Source organism: Ammodytes marinus (genome assembly GCF_949987685.1).
Source record: "Ammodytes marinus genome assembly, chromosome: 8".
Classification (NCBI taxonomy): Eukaryota; Metazoa; Chordata; class Actinopteri; order Uranoscopiformes; family Ammodytidae; genus Ammodytes; species Ammodytes marinus.
In genome coordinates this window covers 16,953,486-16,969,585 of record NC_137212.1, presented here as the reverse complement: position 1 = coordinate 16,969,585, position 16,100 = coordinate 16,953,486, and the positions used below count along the sequence as shown (strand labels likewise).

Below are 16,100 nucleotides of genomic sequence, written 5' to 3'. Positions count from 1 at the left end.
TTGATAAGATGCCACACAGCCTGATGAGAATATTACAAATGCTTTAGGCGTGGGATCATTCTGTTCATGTCATTATGTACTGTATGGCTAAAAAAAACATAACAAATGTAATCAACCAATGAGATTCACTATCATCTACTCCCCTCTTCTCTCTAGCAATTTGCAGGAACTCATGCGGCGATGGCTTCTGCTCCAGACCCAACATGTGTACCTGTTCGAGTGGTCAGCTCTCTCCCAGCTGTGGAGGAGGAGGAGGAGGTCAGTAACATGGCTGCTCAACCCACACACACACGCACGCACGCACGCACGCACGCACACACACACACACACACACACAGTTACTGAAGCTTCATTAAACATCAGACCTCATCACAAGGTTTTAACAGATAATATAAAATCTATCATAAATTTCATTCATCTAAAGGGTTTTATCCAAAGAGAAACAAAGCAGAAGCAGTTTAGTTTTGGTCGATCGACTAGCATCTATCTATATATATTTGATTGATTGATGATTAATTTAGAAAGCGAAAAGGAAAAAAAGGGGGAAAAAAATGTCTTGCTGATTACCTTAACCATAAAGTAGTTACTTTTAGCCTGACTTGATCCTTCTAATGGGGCCAAACTGCTGATAAAGTAATATTTGCCTGTACACTGAGCAGTTTTAGTTTCTACTCATCCAATTGCTTAGCTTTTTTCCACCCATCTCTCATGGGGGTAAGAATGGCACTCTTGCCAGTGAGAGTGGTGTGTAGAGGACCAGGCCTGCACTGCAGCCTGCAGGTCACTGGGTTTGTCGGGATTAAGGGCAGAGAGTCTGGCTGCCTCAAACTCAGTCTGCTTGGCTTAGTTACAGACCACTCAGGATGTGTGTTTAGAGTGGAGCGAGGTGTTTTACTGCAAAAGCACAGTGTGTGAAATCATGTTTGTCTTTGTGAGGTCAGTGCAGTGTGCGCAGCGTTTACATACGAAGTTAATATGTGCAGGAGGACATGCAGAAAACATGTAAGTTGAGCTGCACTTTGGGAGCATCCAAAGTATGTGTCGATGTGTGCATTAAGTAGCGTGCAAGATGTCCGGCTTCACTGCTTTAGTCGGCCAAAGTCAGCTCGTCAGTCACGCCTGGGCCCTGCCAGACCCTTTACACATGCTCGCATTCCTGTAAGCCCGGAGCTAACACACACATTTTCACTCGCAAGACACAGAGAATCAAACGTCTATATAGGCAAAAAAGCTAATTGACCTACACACACACACACACACACACACATAAACACACTGCATACGCACAGCGAGCAACGGGTTGGCTGTGACCTAGAGGTGTAAAACAGGATTTGTTCCAGCCGTGAGTAAGGGCCGACCCTTTGAGGAAGGGCATGGAGGGTGGGGCGGTGAAAAACAGCCTGTGACCTGTAATGCAGGATATGCACAGATCTCCTGCAGAGTCAGTGCTTAGGCAAGAGCTATGAAGTCATGTTCCTGAGGGGCAGTGAATGGGCGCGAGAAAAGTGAAGTGATAAATTAGAGTGGGAGCTTAGCAGAGCTGGACTCAACTGATTGTCAAAAAATCTGCGATTCTCAGATTTCCTCAGCACAGATTTATGGTGGCTTTTTCTACAGGGTTTTACAGGGCAGTGGAGAAGGAAGCTGCTGAGATGCTGTATGATCTGAATGATCAGAGACAGCTTTATTGCTCTTGGATAAGTCAATGGGAAATATGTTTTAGTGCACTGTAAAGAGTGTATCTACCCTCGAAAGGTCCTTCCTCTGGCCTCTCTGGCAGCTTTCCATGAAGGTTAGAGGTCAAACAGATTTATGACCTGCATATAAGCAGCATACACCCAACCAGTGAAGAGTGAACGTTGTGAGTTGACGCTGAGTAACGTTGGAGTTCAACCCTTTATTGTAAAAAGTCAGCTGTCTCTTTATCAATGTTTGGTCTCATGACAAACTATAATTCTACCAAACAATGACAAGTAACTGTTAATGTCCTCGCTGTACTACTCCCGAACTCTACTGTGTCTGATCTTTGTTATATTTGGGTAAGATGTTTCCAAGTCTCTTTTATATTTGGTTGTAAAGCTTTGTCTTGATTTAAATTTCCACTGAGCCTTTCATGGTGTGTTTAACGTATTACTCAGTTGAAAACTGTTTTCACAACATTATCGGTCTCGGAGGCTTTGGGCCTTGCCAAGAGAAGGCAAGTATTCCTCATCGTAGATCTTGTCTCCACAAATGTGCTAACTCCCAAACTCAGCGATTGGAGAGAGTCCACCGTTTAATGGGGATAATTCAGTGCAGTTGGAAACAAATCGAAGCCCTGTGGAGGTCTTTTTGGAAACGCCAATTTCCTCTGTCTTCATTATATAGCCTTATTGTAGTACCCCAGTTTGCTGGGTTATAGATAGCATCTTTATGTCTCACATCCTGCTCGTGGAATGCAGAGGTTTAAATCAATCAGCAACACATTCAAGGTTTTCTACACATACTTCCATGTCTGTGTTGTGTCCACACAGATGGTTGTTTTTTCTTCCTGGATCGCTTTGCAGACCTTTGGAAAATGTACACATTTCAAGAATTAGTCAAGTAAAATCGTTGGACAAGCTGAGGTCGTGTTGTAATTGCACAAGTCCCATTTACCGATAATGTAGAGCTACGTGTCAGTTCCTAGAAAACGAGGGTTCACGCAGTAAGTCACCCTTGTAATACACCCACTGACAGTTTAGGACAGAGCAGCTGTGCCGAGGATCATATAGGGTCGTCTTCATAGCCTTGTCCTCCCATAACCATAATTGAGAAACAGCTGTCTTTAGACTGACAGGCTCCCATTGGCTATTGACTGGGAGAACTAGTGAATCCTGGGAAAGCAGAGAGAATCCTTTTTAATTAGAAGCTTTGGCGCTTCAACCTAGTCCATCTCGACCGCAACGTAATATTTTGCTCTGTTGATAATGAGGTATGTACGCAAAGAAAATGCTCTAATTTACCCCGAAAAATTGATGAGTTGTGTGAGGTATGGAGTTGACTCCACTGAAGGCAGACTGTGAATTTCCAAGGATGGAAAGAAATCTCTGTATTTGACTCGGAACCTGCTTTGACAGCATCTCACGCGGCGCTGTGTTCTTCCATCCATGCTGAAACTGAGGCGGACTTGTCACTGGTCCGTGGGGTGTGTGTAAATCAGCACAACACACTGCTATAAAGCTATTCAGTTTTCCATGAGACACGCATGTTACCATGTTGTGGTACACACACACGCACACATACACACACACACACACACACACATGCTTGGACTTCCTGTGTTTCGCAACCTCTCGTAAAAAACACCCAGATGTGAGCAGCTCACCGACGACACTACCAGAATACAGAGGTGCATTGTGGTGCCACGGAGCTAAACCCGACTCCTTTTGCTAAAAGTCTGAAAGACACACACACACACAAACACACAACACACACACACACACACACACACACACACACACACACACACACACACACACAAACACACACACACACACACACACACACACACACACACACACACACACACACACACACACACACACACACACAAACACACACACACATGCATATCCCCCCACCCTGTTGCTCCACACGCGCAGCTTTCCAGGCACGGTTCACTGGGGCAAACCATCTCTCTCCACCTGCCGGGGATAAAGGGCCATGAGGAGGGGGGAGTGAGAAGCAAAGTTAACCAATGAGATCATCTCCTTCTGTCTCCAAAATGTGCTCATTTGCTTCCCTCTTCTCCTTCTCCTCCTCCCCCTCCCCCTCCCCTGCCCCTATCTAGTTCCTGCCACGGAAAAAAACACGCACTAGAACAGTTACAAAATCTCTGTAACTCGTTCCTCCGTCTTTCCCACACCTGTCCCATCATCCTCTGTTCCTGAGGGCGGAGACACTGTTAGAGAACAAATAGACTCTTTAAAGTCTCCTATCCCACCCGACCCAGCCAAAATCTTTCCCCATACAGTATTTCCTCGACCTAATTACAAACACATTTGTTGAGTTTGGGGGGAGTTGCTGGAAAAATTAAAGAGTTTACCCAAGTTGCCCCTCAGCTTTGCAAGAGTCTAAATGACATCACTTTGGATTGGTCTTCTACTTGTACAAGGTTTGTCCCATGGCAGAGGAAACTAAAAATCCCTCACTGTGATCATTATTTATGTTTCACACCAGCGCTCCTATCGTTGGCCTTGAGTCAATGGAGTACAAGCCTCAACCTAAGCTAATGTTGAAAGCAGTGAGGAAGAGCTGAACCATCTGCCATGGGAGTGAATGAGAAGAAGGGAAAGAGAGAGAGAGAGAGGGAGAGAGAGAGAGAGAGAGAAGGCGCACTAGTACACTGACCTATAAACCCAACCTGCCCCAGAGTACCAAACTATGTGCTTTGATTTATCACCATATGTTGCCATGAGACACACAATCCAGACAAAAAGTAGTCTCTGCCAAATCTGCACACTGAGTCTGCCAAGTGCTGGAAAAGGTTAATGGGAATTCCTTCTAGACTTTTGATGCATTAGCTATATGGAACATCGAAAGATTTGTTGACAATTGCCGTGAATTACACCTCTGGCTCACATTTACTGACACTACACAGGGTTCACATCTACGAGGATTCATGCTATTGTGCTTTGACTCTTGTACGTGGAGCCAGTCCTGTGAATGCTGCCAGTGAGGTGATCAAAATGAAAGGCTACCCAAAAAGTATATTCCCTCATTATGACTCACTTAAGTCCTATTCAGTGTGTTTGGGTCAGTCAGAACGAGTGGGTGGATTGTAGTGGCTGGAAAAGGCCTCCTGTTGGCATGGGCGCAAAAAAACTCAGAAAGTCTCATTAGAAAAACTCAGCTACAGGGCAGCTCAGTCATTTCCCCTCTGCTCCTGAGCTCTGCATGCCAGACATTGAAAAGAGACATAAACAGACAGATGGAGAGAGAGAGAGAGAGAGAGAGAGAGAGAGAGAGAGAGAGAGAGAGAGAGAGAGAGAGAGAGAGAGGAGAAATGAATGTTGAACTTGCGATTAAGATATAATCAGAAGAGCATGAAAGGCACTGGGGGAATCTAGGCAAAAGTGGTGGAAGGAAGAAAAACAATGGGCACAGTGAGACTAAAGGGACAATAAAGAATATGCTCTTGAGCCAGGATGAAAGAACAGCGAGGATGCTGGGAAACATCAAGAGGAAATAGTTCAGCACTGTTGGTATCTTCTCTCCTCTTGTTCGGTAAAAGGCATGGCTCAGCAGAAATGCTGCCTGTCTGCCAGCCAGACCAATTAGCTTCCCTTATGAAAGCTTCTGCTACATGTTGGAGACTGTCAGATTGGCCCTTTCACATTCTGGTGAAGCAGTGTGCCAGCCAGGTGGCTCCTATACTCCCCAGTCACAATACCTGTACCAGCGCAGCACTTCTGTTATTATTCAAAGCCGCTCCCTTTCTTTCTCTTACATTCTCTCCTCCGCGCATCCTATTTGATATTTATATATATTTTTTTGCCATCGTACCCCTACATCTCTTCCCACTCTCCATCGTTTAAGCCCTGTCAGCTAGTTTCTGTCTCCTCTCAGCAAATTCCTGACTGACTGTAGCATACAGCTGGCTCAACTTAATGGCTACCCCCAGTCTGCTTGATTAGCTTTGGCTTTGTGGCCCGGGGGCCTTTGAGCCTTGTCTGTTCATCTAAAGCTGCCAAAGAAACACCAGTGTTGTGCAAACCTAAATGAAGTGGAAAAAGCCTCCTAATGTGTTAAAGTGACCATGGTTATTTAACTCTCAGATGCTTGGAAGGCAGCTGCTTTAAGTGCTATTTGATTGAGTAATAGTATAATGAAGCAATCTAACCATGGCACTGAATCGAGAAATGCCATTTAATTGGTTGATAATACCTGCAAAAGGGTCTGAATACAACATTTTAATTATACACATGTTCACAAAGTTCATGGTTTTGGTTATTTTGCAGCTTTGTTTTTTTGATAAAATAGGAGATGTTTGGATTGTTTTTCTGGTCTATCTATTCTCATTTGTCCTTCCATCTTTTTTTGTTGCCTTCCTCATCTCCCCTTCTCTCCTTTTTCCCTCCTACAGTTCAATCGTGTAACGTCAGGTGTATGAATGGAGGCAGCTGCGCAGAGGACTCGTGCTCCTGCCCCAAGGGCTACACAGGAGGCCACTGTGGACAACGTGAGTTAAAGCTGCTCTTTGCATGGGGGTAGTTGCGCTGTGTCACCTGCTAGAGTATATAGTCATTTGCCAAATTTCTACACAACAGTAGTTAAGAGAGTGATATAAAGTATGCAGCAGCTGTACAAAGTTTAAGGTTTAGGCTTTTTTAGACAAGAACAATTTTTGAGATTGGCAAACTCCTGCTGCCTTTGCTTGCAGTCCAACCAATCAGAAACCCAGTACACTATACTTGGTCAAACAATAGCACTGTAGTCGTTCAAGTCTTGCATTATGGTTCATTTTCTGGTTAGAGCAAAGTCTAATGTGTGCCATGAAGTGAGGAGAGTTTGTGTTATTGGCTAAATGAATTATGTCATCAATGAAAATCCTAACAAGTGCTCGTAATGCAAAATATACAATATAGTGTGTGTGTTAATGTGTTGCCGACGCAAGGGATTAAATGTGGAAGTTATTTGAAGCTTTATTGAGAGATCTGTGTTTGCGTTTGTGTGTGAAAGAGAGCGAGAAAAGAAAGAGAGAGAGAGAAAGAGTGTGCGTAGTGTGTCATTCTCTGTGAATCACTCTATTTCCCTTCTCTGTCTCCCTGTAGCGGTGTGTGAGAACGGCTGCCAGAACGGTGGGCGCTGCATCGGGCCCAACAGATGTGCCTGTGTCTACGGTTTCACTGGCCCGCAGTGCGAGAGAGGTGAGAGCTCATCCTTGTTGCTATGTTGATACAGTTTGTTGATGGTTTTACACTGTCTCTCTTAAAGCTCAGTGTGTGAGTATATTCATTATGATAGAGGCCTGCTGTTCAACAAATACTTGGTGAAACAATGTACAGGGGAATTCCAATTGTATTTCTTTTCTAACCTGGGAGGGATTATTGTTCCTATAGGACTACAGGTCAAATAACCCTTTTGCGGAGAGCAAACAAAAGCAATCGTTAACTGTTATATTGAAACTACCATGCCTAACACACAGTAGCTGGGCGTACACAGTTTAAAATTATTCTAAAGGCCAGGACACACCGTCCTGATAATTGGCCATCGGACATGGTCGGAGAGTCTGGAGGGGGCGGGGACACAAATCTGTTTGGTGTGTTCGGTGACGTCGGCCGTCGTAGATGTCGTCGGGCTTCTTTTCAGCCGATTCAACATGTTCAATCGGCGTCGGGCAGTCTTTCAGTCGGAGCAATTTGATTGGTGGAGGGCTAGCGAATCAGTGAAGCCCGGAAGTGAGGCGGGTAGCACAAACAGCAGTGACGCGCAGGCAATGTTGTAACACTCTCAACACATTGTTTAGCATCATTTCGTTGGCTTGATATTTAATACTTGGGATCATGAGGACCGAACAAATCGAGGAACAACTTATCAGCATGGTAGAGGATAGACCGTCGCTGTTTATGGTTGCTTACTCCAACCGGCTGTCCCATCATTTCCGGCTTCTGTATTTTTTTGGGCCACAATACAGATTAGCGCCGCCTGCAGTTATGGAGACATTACGTCCCGCGCAAGCGCAGAGCGCACGGAAAGTCAGTAGTCGGCTCGGTGTGTTCTTGGCACACCGAGCCGACTGTGACCGGGCGACGGTCGGTAGTCGGACTGGTGTGTCCTGGCCTTAACAAGTATTCACTTGACTTGTGCATGAATAAAATTTCATCATAACTGATGAATAATAATGACCTTGACAATAAATGACAGTGTTTACCTTGACAGAAAAAAGCTTTAATCAAACCAGGGAGTTAACCGAGCCAGACTCTATCTTACGCCGTGAGGTTGTATAGGGGAGTTAGACTGACCACTCTGTGACCCTGGCTTTTTATCAATACACTCCCTTCCCACACACACACACACACACATACTCTACTGTTAAGGATGATATCAATCCAGGAAGGGCTTTGATGTATACCTAGCCCTGCAGACATGAGTCTTGTTCCTATCAGTCGAGACGTACTGCGTTAGTTCATTACTTGGGTGCTTGGTGAGCGTTCAGGCTCTTTTAGTGAGGATGACTTCATACAGTAGGGCTCAGACAGACAGTGGGTGTGTGTCTCCTGAGCTTTGAACAGAAGCCTGAGGTATGTATGTGGTGGGAAGTGATGGCAGGGTGTTGGAAGTAGGTGGTACGTTTTCCGTGGCAGATGGGAAACAATGACTGGAGTGATGGCAGTGTTTCATTTCTGTTCACCTCAGAGCACCTTCTCAGCAGAGGAATCGCCACGCATTCAGATATTGTTGTCATAAAAAACTAACTTTTTTTTGTGACCCTCGCCTTCCTTGCTCTCCCACCTGTAGTTACCTACTCAGGAGTAGAGGGAAGTTCTAGGCCTGTAATTTTTGACTCACCTCATTCATCTCAGTCTTTCCACTTGCATTCCTCCAGAAGAAAGACAAGAGAGACATAATGTAAATGTATGAATGCATATATATGCTCATTTTCAGTTACTTTTTTTTCCTGCCAAACCTTCCTTTCTCAAATCGCTTGTTTTCCTCCCTGTGTTTTTAACTTGACCACAACATAGTCTAGCCTTTCCTATTACCTTCTATCCCTTCAACTATTTCTCCACAAAACTCTGGGGTACTTTTTTTTTCTTCAGGAAAACACAACATTTTGGGGGTCGAGTTTGTCGGATGGAGCTGTAAAGACATCTGGCAATAAATAGTTCCCCCCTTCCCCCCAACATCCCCACAGGCCTGACAGAATAGACTTTCTTTGTGAAGTGATCGTGGACGTTTCCTGATGAGGAGTGGAGAAAGCAGGAGACAGAGAGGGAGAGGGAGAGGGAGAGAGGGAAATATAGACAGACAGAGAGAGAGAGACATACAGAGAGAGAGAGAGAGAGATGGGGGGAAGAGGGAGTAAGAAAGGAGAGACAGGATGAAAATAATAATGCTGTCCCCAGCTGTGTACACAAAGCCTGGTGGACGGGTGTACAAAACACTCTCAATGTTGGAGGAATGTGGAGACTGCTGGACCTAAAGGTAGTTACAGGGAAAACAATTATAAATCTTTGCTTGTGTAGTTGTTTGGTGCAAAATATCCTCAGAGATAGGTGGGCTATATTTCTCAATTCAACTGCATAATTCACGAGGAATCATATTAGTGACGACAGAAATAAAGTTGAACCCAGTTGCCATGCATCGGATATGGAATTTGAAAGATGGACCTTATACTGATTGTATTAAGATATGTGATTAAAGAGTGATGGGTAGTATTTATAACTAAGAACTACTGTGTAGTATATGAGTTGTTCATGTATGGCTTTGTAGATTTGTATTAGTTAGTATTAGTATTGGTGTAAATGTAAACGATTTGTGTACTGTAAATATAAATTAGGTGTTTATAACCGCTAAATGTATATAGATAATTATCAGCAGTGAGGGGGGGAAAGCTTTGGCTTTCTCCTCCTTTACGGTTCAAAATAAAGAAGAAATTAAATTATGAAAGCTACAGTATATTTATATTCAGTTGACTAAGAAGGTCATTAAGAACAATTAAACAGAACTTTTACCACATTGACAAAAAAAATCATTCTTAAATAAGAGCCTAAATATTCCTTGAGATTATGTAAGAATTTGATATGACCAGCATATTCCTATTAGCATTAGATCTGGCTCTAAAAGTACAAAGCGTCTGTGGTGCAACCTTACGGCTCCGTTGCATATTGTGGTTTGAGAGTTTGTGTAACTGAGTCTGTGTAGGTATGGATACCTACTGTATATCCATAACTTTATGTGAGTTTGTATTTAGCCAAGCTGGCGGTGTGTCTTCATGTTAAAGGTATTCCTTACGTTTTTTGTTTGGTCCACCACTTTGGGTCTCCAACTCTGACCTCTCCTCCGGCGCCACCATGAGATTCTAGCTTGTGGGTTTTAAGAGAAATGTCTCAACGACTATTGGATAGATTGCCTTGAACATTTAGCGTACACATTTTCCCTTCAAGATGAATTATACTTACCACAGTCTTCCCTTCACTTTACATCTAGCAGCATCATCATTTCAAAATCCATGACATTTGCCAAGTAAATGCCCACATTTCACATCATTTAACCTGCATGTACACTAACAGGGAGTGGTACTGCTGTGTGTCCACTGAGCTTTGACTCATTAAGCTGGTCCTACTACAGAACTGCTTGGTCCAGTTGATCTCAGTGGACTGATTCAACCTCTGTGGTCAGTCCCAATCCAGGCCTGGGGCCCTCTCCAGAGCAAATAAACGTATAATCACAACCCCCACCCCCCAGCAGGAGGTGACATCAGGGGCATTTCGAGGTGCTCAAAGTGTAGGAAGCTGTGCTATTTCTGCTCTATTGACTCTGGATAAGAGTGGACAGAACACGGCTGGACAGGATGGTGGATGGGTGGGGGACTCACTGGGGGCAGACACAGGTCACTCTGGGGGAAAAATATTCCAAGTGACAATTTAGTTTGAGTCAGCCAGTTTGGAGCCATACTACATAGGATTTACAGCAAGTCTTTAAATTATAATGCGGCATGACATTGCCTCATAATGTAGACCCCCATATATGCGTTTTCCATATGCAGACATTTCCACTGCAAGACGCACAATGGCCATATTAAGCTATGGAGGAGCAAATAACTCTAGAAAGAGAGTGATTTATCTCAGGTCGTTTTAAAAATTATACAACGCTGTGTTTCATTCACGCCTTGAAATGTGTCTGAATGGGCTAAACATAATGAGCCATGTGATGCATCAAGATACTACGTTTGATTGCTCTGAATTGAATCATCGTGTCATGTGTTAAGTGTAATAAGGGACGTCACATTTTACAAGCTGTTTTTAATGTCTGCTTTTCACAGGGGCACTAAATTTTGATGATCCATCCCATTAACAAAAGGTTGAGGCCAGGCGGAAATTTTAAAGCCCTGGTTGGTTCCAATCAATATTTGAGTGGCCTCAGGAGGAGGCAATGAAGGCTGTGTTTGATCTGGCCTGATGAAAAATGGGTCGATTTAAGAAAGCACTGCAGCGACTTCCCCCTCTCTGAAAGGGTAACATGTCCCATGAGTGGTGGTTGTTGATGGAGTCTGGAGCCCACTTGCCTGCCTGTGTCTGGGTTCAATAGAGGGGGCATTATTGTTCCACTGCTGGACGGTATTGTGACGGGAAGTTTTTCCCATAACAGATGAAAATAGCTGTAGGAGTCAAGATAGATTATGTAACACAATAGGTGAAATATAGAAACAATGACTGAGGAGTGACTTGATGCCACAATATATGATATCAAACTTATTTTAGTATAGATATGCAATGTGAATATGTAGAAAATGCCTTTTTAATAACCATTCTGTGTAGATTCTTACACGTAGTCCAGTGTGTTCTATACAGTACACTGTACTTAAGCTTGCACGCAACAGTAAAGCCAGAGGCTTTAGACTTTCAGATCTTGGTAGATTGCAGAGGGCTTATCGCTTACCATTCTCCCACAATTGTAGTCCCTTGTGTGTGTGTGCTTGTGTGTGTGTGTGTGTGTGTGTGTGTGTGTGTGTGTGTGTGTGTGTGTGTGTGTGTGTGTGTGCGTTTGTTTGTGCTGCTTCAAATATTTTGTCACGTTTGGGTTGCTGATTTTGGTTGTATAAAGAATGAAAGGAGCAGACTCCTTGAGGAATGATAAGGGATAAAGGAAAGAGGTGATTTTAAGCTTGTTGGTAATGGCGCTGATAAGACTAACAGAGACTGCTATGGTTCGCTATAATGAGGATAACACAAACACACAGAGGGGCACACACACACATACACACACACACACACACACACACACACACACACACACACATGCACAAAAAAACAAACAAGTCCACATTTAAGTCATTTATTTATATCTCCATCAGAAGGACACAAACAATGAGATGCAATAAAAAATTCCACAAGACCTGCCAGACATGTGCTCAGTCTGCGCAGGCCAGCCAAACACACACACGCACATACACACACACACACACACACACACACACACACACACACACACACACACACACACACACACAGACACACACACACACACACACACACACACACACACACACACACACACACACACACACGCACATAGGATAATTATAGAATGTCTCTCTTATTCAACAGGTGAGTAACAGCATGACGTTTAGGCTCAGAGCAAATCTTGCAGCTGTACAAAGTCTAGAGAGGAGATCAGGTTTAAAAACACACACACACACACACACACACACACACACACACACACACACACACACACACACACACACACACACACACACACTATAAGAGGCAAGTGTTTGCTTATATTGAATATATTTCTCCTCTTTATTCATTTGACTTGTTGACCTCTTGTCATAGGAAAGTATGTATGAATCAAAATGGCTTGATTTCCATGTGATAAACTCATATTTCAAGCATCTTATCTCACCAGACCTCCCTCCCGTGAGTTGTATAAATACTTCAGAAGTTATTAATGAATCTCAAATGGGATTTTTTTTCTCTTCTCGTTAGCCATTTCTGGTTCCAACTCCTTTTCTTTTAGTACTAGTGCAATGCCCCGTCCCATCATCTTCAATCCCACAGCTGGACGGGTATGATGGGAAAATGTGTTCCTAGGAGGCTTTGCGTTCCAGACAGGATCAAATATTTTTCTCTCCTCAGCCTTAACAGTGTTTTATCTTCCTTCAATCCAACTTTCATCAAAGCAAAGCATAATAGGCTGTGATTGATCTTTCTTTTTTACAACACCAGATTCTTTTGTGGTTGATTTCACTGCATAAACATCATTGCATGTGAAGGGTCAGACCTCATTAACATCGCCCAATATGACTGTCTGGCTAATGCATGTGGACTGATCTAGGTGAAAGGTTACAAGTGCATCCAAGGCCTTGAGCAAACTCTGGACGTTTTCAACCCGCAATCATTTCTGGAAACTTTTACTAAACGTGCTGATGTTTATATATGAAACAAAAGCATTATAAACTAGTAAGAATGAAAAGACTCTGTTACCGTAAGTCTAACACAGTGAACACATTCTAATGAATGTAAGAAAAAGGACTTTGTTCGTTGCCGGTCTACAGAGAAGAGGTTATGAATGAAACTTGAGCCGTTCTGATCAGACACTGAGGTCGCTAACAGCGGATTTAGGAGTTAAGAGAGGATAGAGATGAGAGGTAATAGGGAATGTTTTTGATCTGTCGAGCAATTTGAACGCTGATTAGACAAAATGACTTTCGAATGTTGCTCTACCTGGACATACCCTGAATTGACTATTTATGCATATAGAGTACACATCTTGATTGGGAGTGAGGCAACCTTTCTTTATTGCTTGTTATTTAGTGCTTTCTAAGGAAAGCTATGATTGTGGTCCCAGTCTTTTGGTTGGCTGTAGCCAGGACAGATGTTATGTTTCCCTTCAGGCGTGTGTATTTAGACAGACAAGTATGTGCATTCTTGTGTACACACGTGTGTGTAAGGAGGGAAGAGTGGGGCAGTGTTTGAACAAGCATGTGTGTGCGCATATATATTTAATTTGGTGCACATTCACAAACTGCTGAACTTGGCTGCTGTGTGTCTGGTGTTGCAGGATGATCAGAGTGCGGGAGAGTCAAGTCTCCTCTATGAAGGGGCCATTTGTTTTCCAAAAATCAAAGACTGAAGGGTTGGAAGCACCATACATTTTTTTCCATTTGGTTTCCTTCATAGTTTTTCTGTTGTTCATCAACTAGACCCGAAAAAAAATGTCTGCCATGAACGTGGGCACTGTGCACAATACTAGTCATCGCACATACTGCCACTGTTAGTGGCCCTTAAAAGTCCAAAGGTTTATTCATTTGCAGCACAAAACAGCCCTAATGTGTGTTAAAAAAGTAAGCAAAAACCGTATGTGATACTTCTGAAGAAGAAACATATGGAGGACTGGACTATAGCATTGTGTGTGTGGCCTTTTTCAGTGGTTTGCAAAAGTGTGTATGTAGATCCATTTTTGTATTAGAGTTTGAGTCAATGCATGTAGTATGTAAGTCTCAACTCCACTGTGCCAACCGGGCCACATGAAGATGGAAGATCGAATAGTGGCTGATATACAGGCAGGGAGAGAGAGTAGAAAGACAGACGGACAGGAAGGCCTGAAGTAGGCAAAGAGAAATGAAGACAGATGGGCGGGAGAAAACTGGCTTGAGCCCCAACCTGCACTCTGCATGCTCAGTTTGACCTACTTTACTTTCCTCTGTTTTTTCACTTTTTTCTTTCGTTCTTTCTGTCTCCTACTCTTTGCCTCATTCTCTGTGATTCCCTTTCATGTAGCACAAGGAACCAGTATGAATAAAGGGGGTCTCCCACCAAAAACACCACCACTGATTCTTATCTTTCAATCTCTATCTGTCCTTTAGAGCTGAGCAGCCCACTCTAGTTCTCATCATCTCACTGTCATAGCCTTGGCTAGCCAACCATGCAGTCTTTCATCTCCACTGTGACAATCCAACAATCAACTTTTTTTAATGAAGGCTGTATTAAGTTTGGCGCCACTGCAGATAACTTAATAAGGGGTTTTTTTCCCCACAAGGGAAGCAGTCATTAGGCTTCAAGTGATCGAAAAGACGAACACCGTATTGCTGAAATGTTTTCAGCATGAGCTCATTGGGCCTGATTTGTGAAGTGCATTTTACGAGATTATGCTATGGCTCCACTGGCAACCAACAGTGCGGCAAGGAGGCAAGGTGATTACTGAAGACAGAGACATTTTGTTCTCATAATGTGTTGGAATAACTCACCAGAAGAAGTAGATTCACTTTACCTTCATCCTCAATGATACCATCCTTTCTTGCAATAGGATGGGAATTTTTTAAAACATCTTTCTGGCTTCTGTAAGACATTTCTGATCATTTTGATGTTGATGTGTTTTTGCAAGGTGACACAAAAGTGCATTGTCCCTAAGATGTCACATTCGTTTTTTGGAGAGGACGGTTGTCATGCGAGGATTGCTATTGACAGCCACACTGCCATTAGCTGGTTAAACCAACATACTGATGGAGACAGAAGCCACCACTGTTTGGCCAACCACCCACTCTTATGAGAACAGGAATGTGCTTCAGCATGTCACTCCGACAGGTCCACTCACTGTCATACTGTACATACTGAATTCATAGCAGTCAAGTTCCTGGTGAAATAACCCATGTGGATGTGTTTTTTTCAGTTTAGTCTGAAGTAATGTTATGCTGCTACTCGCTACCAATTTCTTAAACATTTCCTCTTAAGTCTTACCGGAACCTGCTACTTGTAAACAATCCTCCTTGTAAGATGAATGTTAATCCAAAAACTGAACACTTGAAACGATTAAACTGTGAGGACATGTTCAAAGGTCCAGTGAGTCATCGGTCTAAAAATCCTTCTTTATAGCTGTGCCAGCTCGTTTGCACATCCACATTCCTCCATTTGTTCTGCAAGTGAAATGAATAAATAAAGACAGAAAAGACCACTGACTCCATGAGATATTACAGAAATAAATGCCTGCCTCTCCAAACAGGAGAAATATACAGTAAATCTGGTTTCATTTACTGCTGCGCCAGATGTGTTCCCTGTTTTAACATTTTAATCAATCAAATGTTAAGTCAGTCACCTACTAACAAAGAGTTCCTGCCTCCTTTTATCCCTTCCACAGACTACAGGACTGGGCCCTGTTTCACACAGGTGAACAACCAGATGTGTCAGGGGCAGCTGAGTGGAATCGTTTGCACCAAAACCCTGTGCTGCGCCACCATCGGCCGAGCGTGGGGCCACCCCTGTGAGCAGTGCCCCGCCCAGCCACACCCCTGCCGACGAGGCTTCATCCCCAACATCCGCACAGGAGCCTGCCAAGGTAAGAATGGACCACGCTTCACAAAAAACTTACACTTCTTTTTTTTCTTAGATTATTTTTTGTCCTTTTTTACTTTA

The 16,100-nt window shown here is 43.4% G+C and overlaps 1 protein-coding gene across 1 annotated transcript in view; it reads left to right on the top strand.

Annotated features, from left to right (window-relative positions):
• fbn2b (fibrillin 2b) overlaps positions 1–16,100 on the top strand; it is a 68,531-nt gene that overhangs the window by 14,137 nt on the left and 38,294 nt on the right. The window contains 4 exon segments of the mRNA XM_080033112.1: positions 157–258; positions 6,107–6,202; positions 6,795–6,890; positions 15,826–16,023. Of these exon segments, the coding sequence (XP_079889238.1) occupies positions 157–258; positions 6,107–6,202; positions 6,795–6,890; positions 15,826–16,023 (492 nt within the window).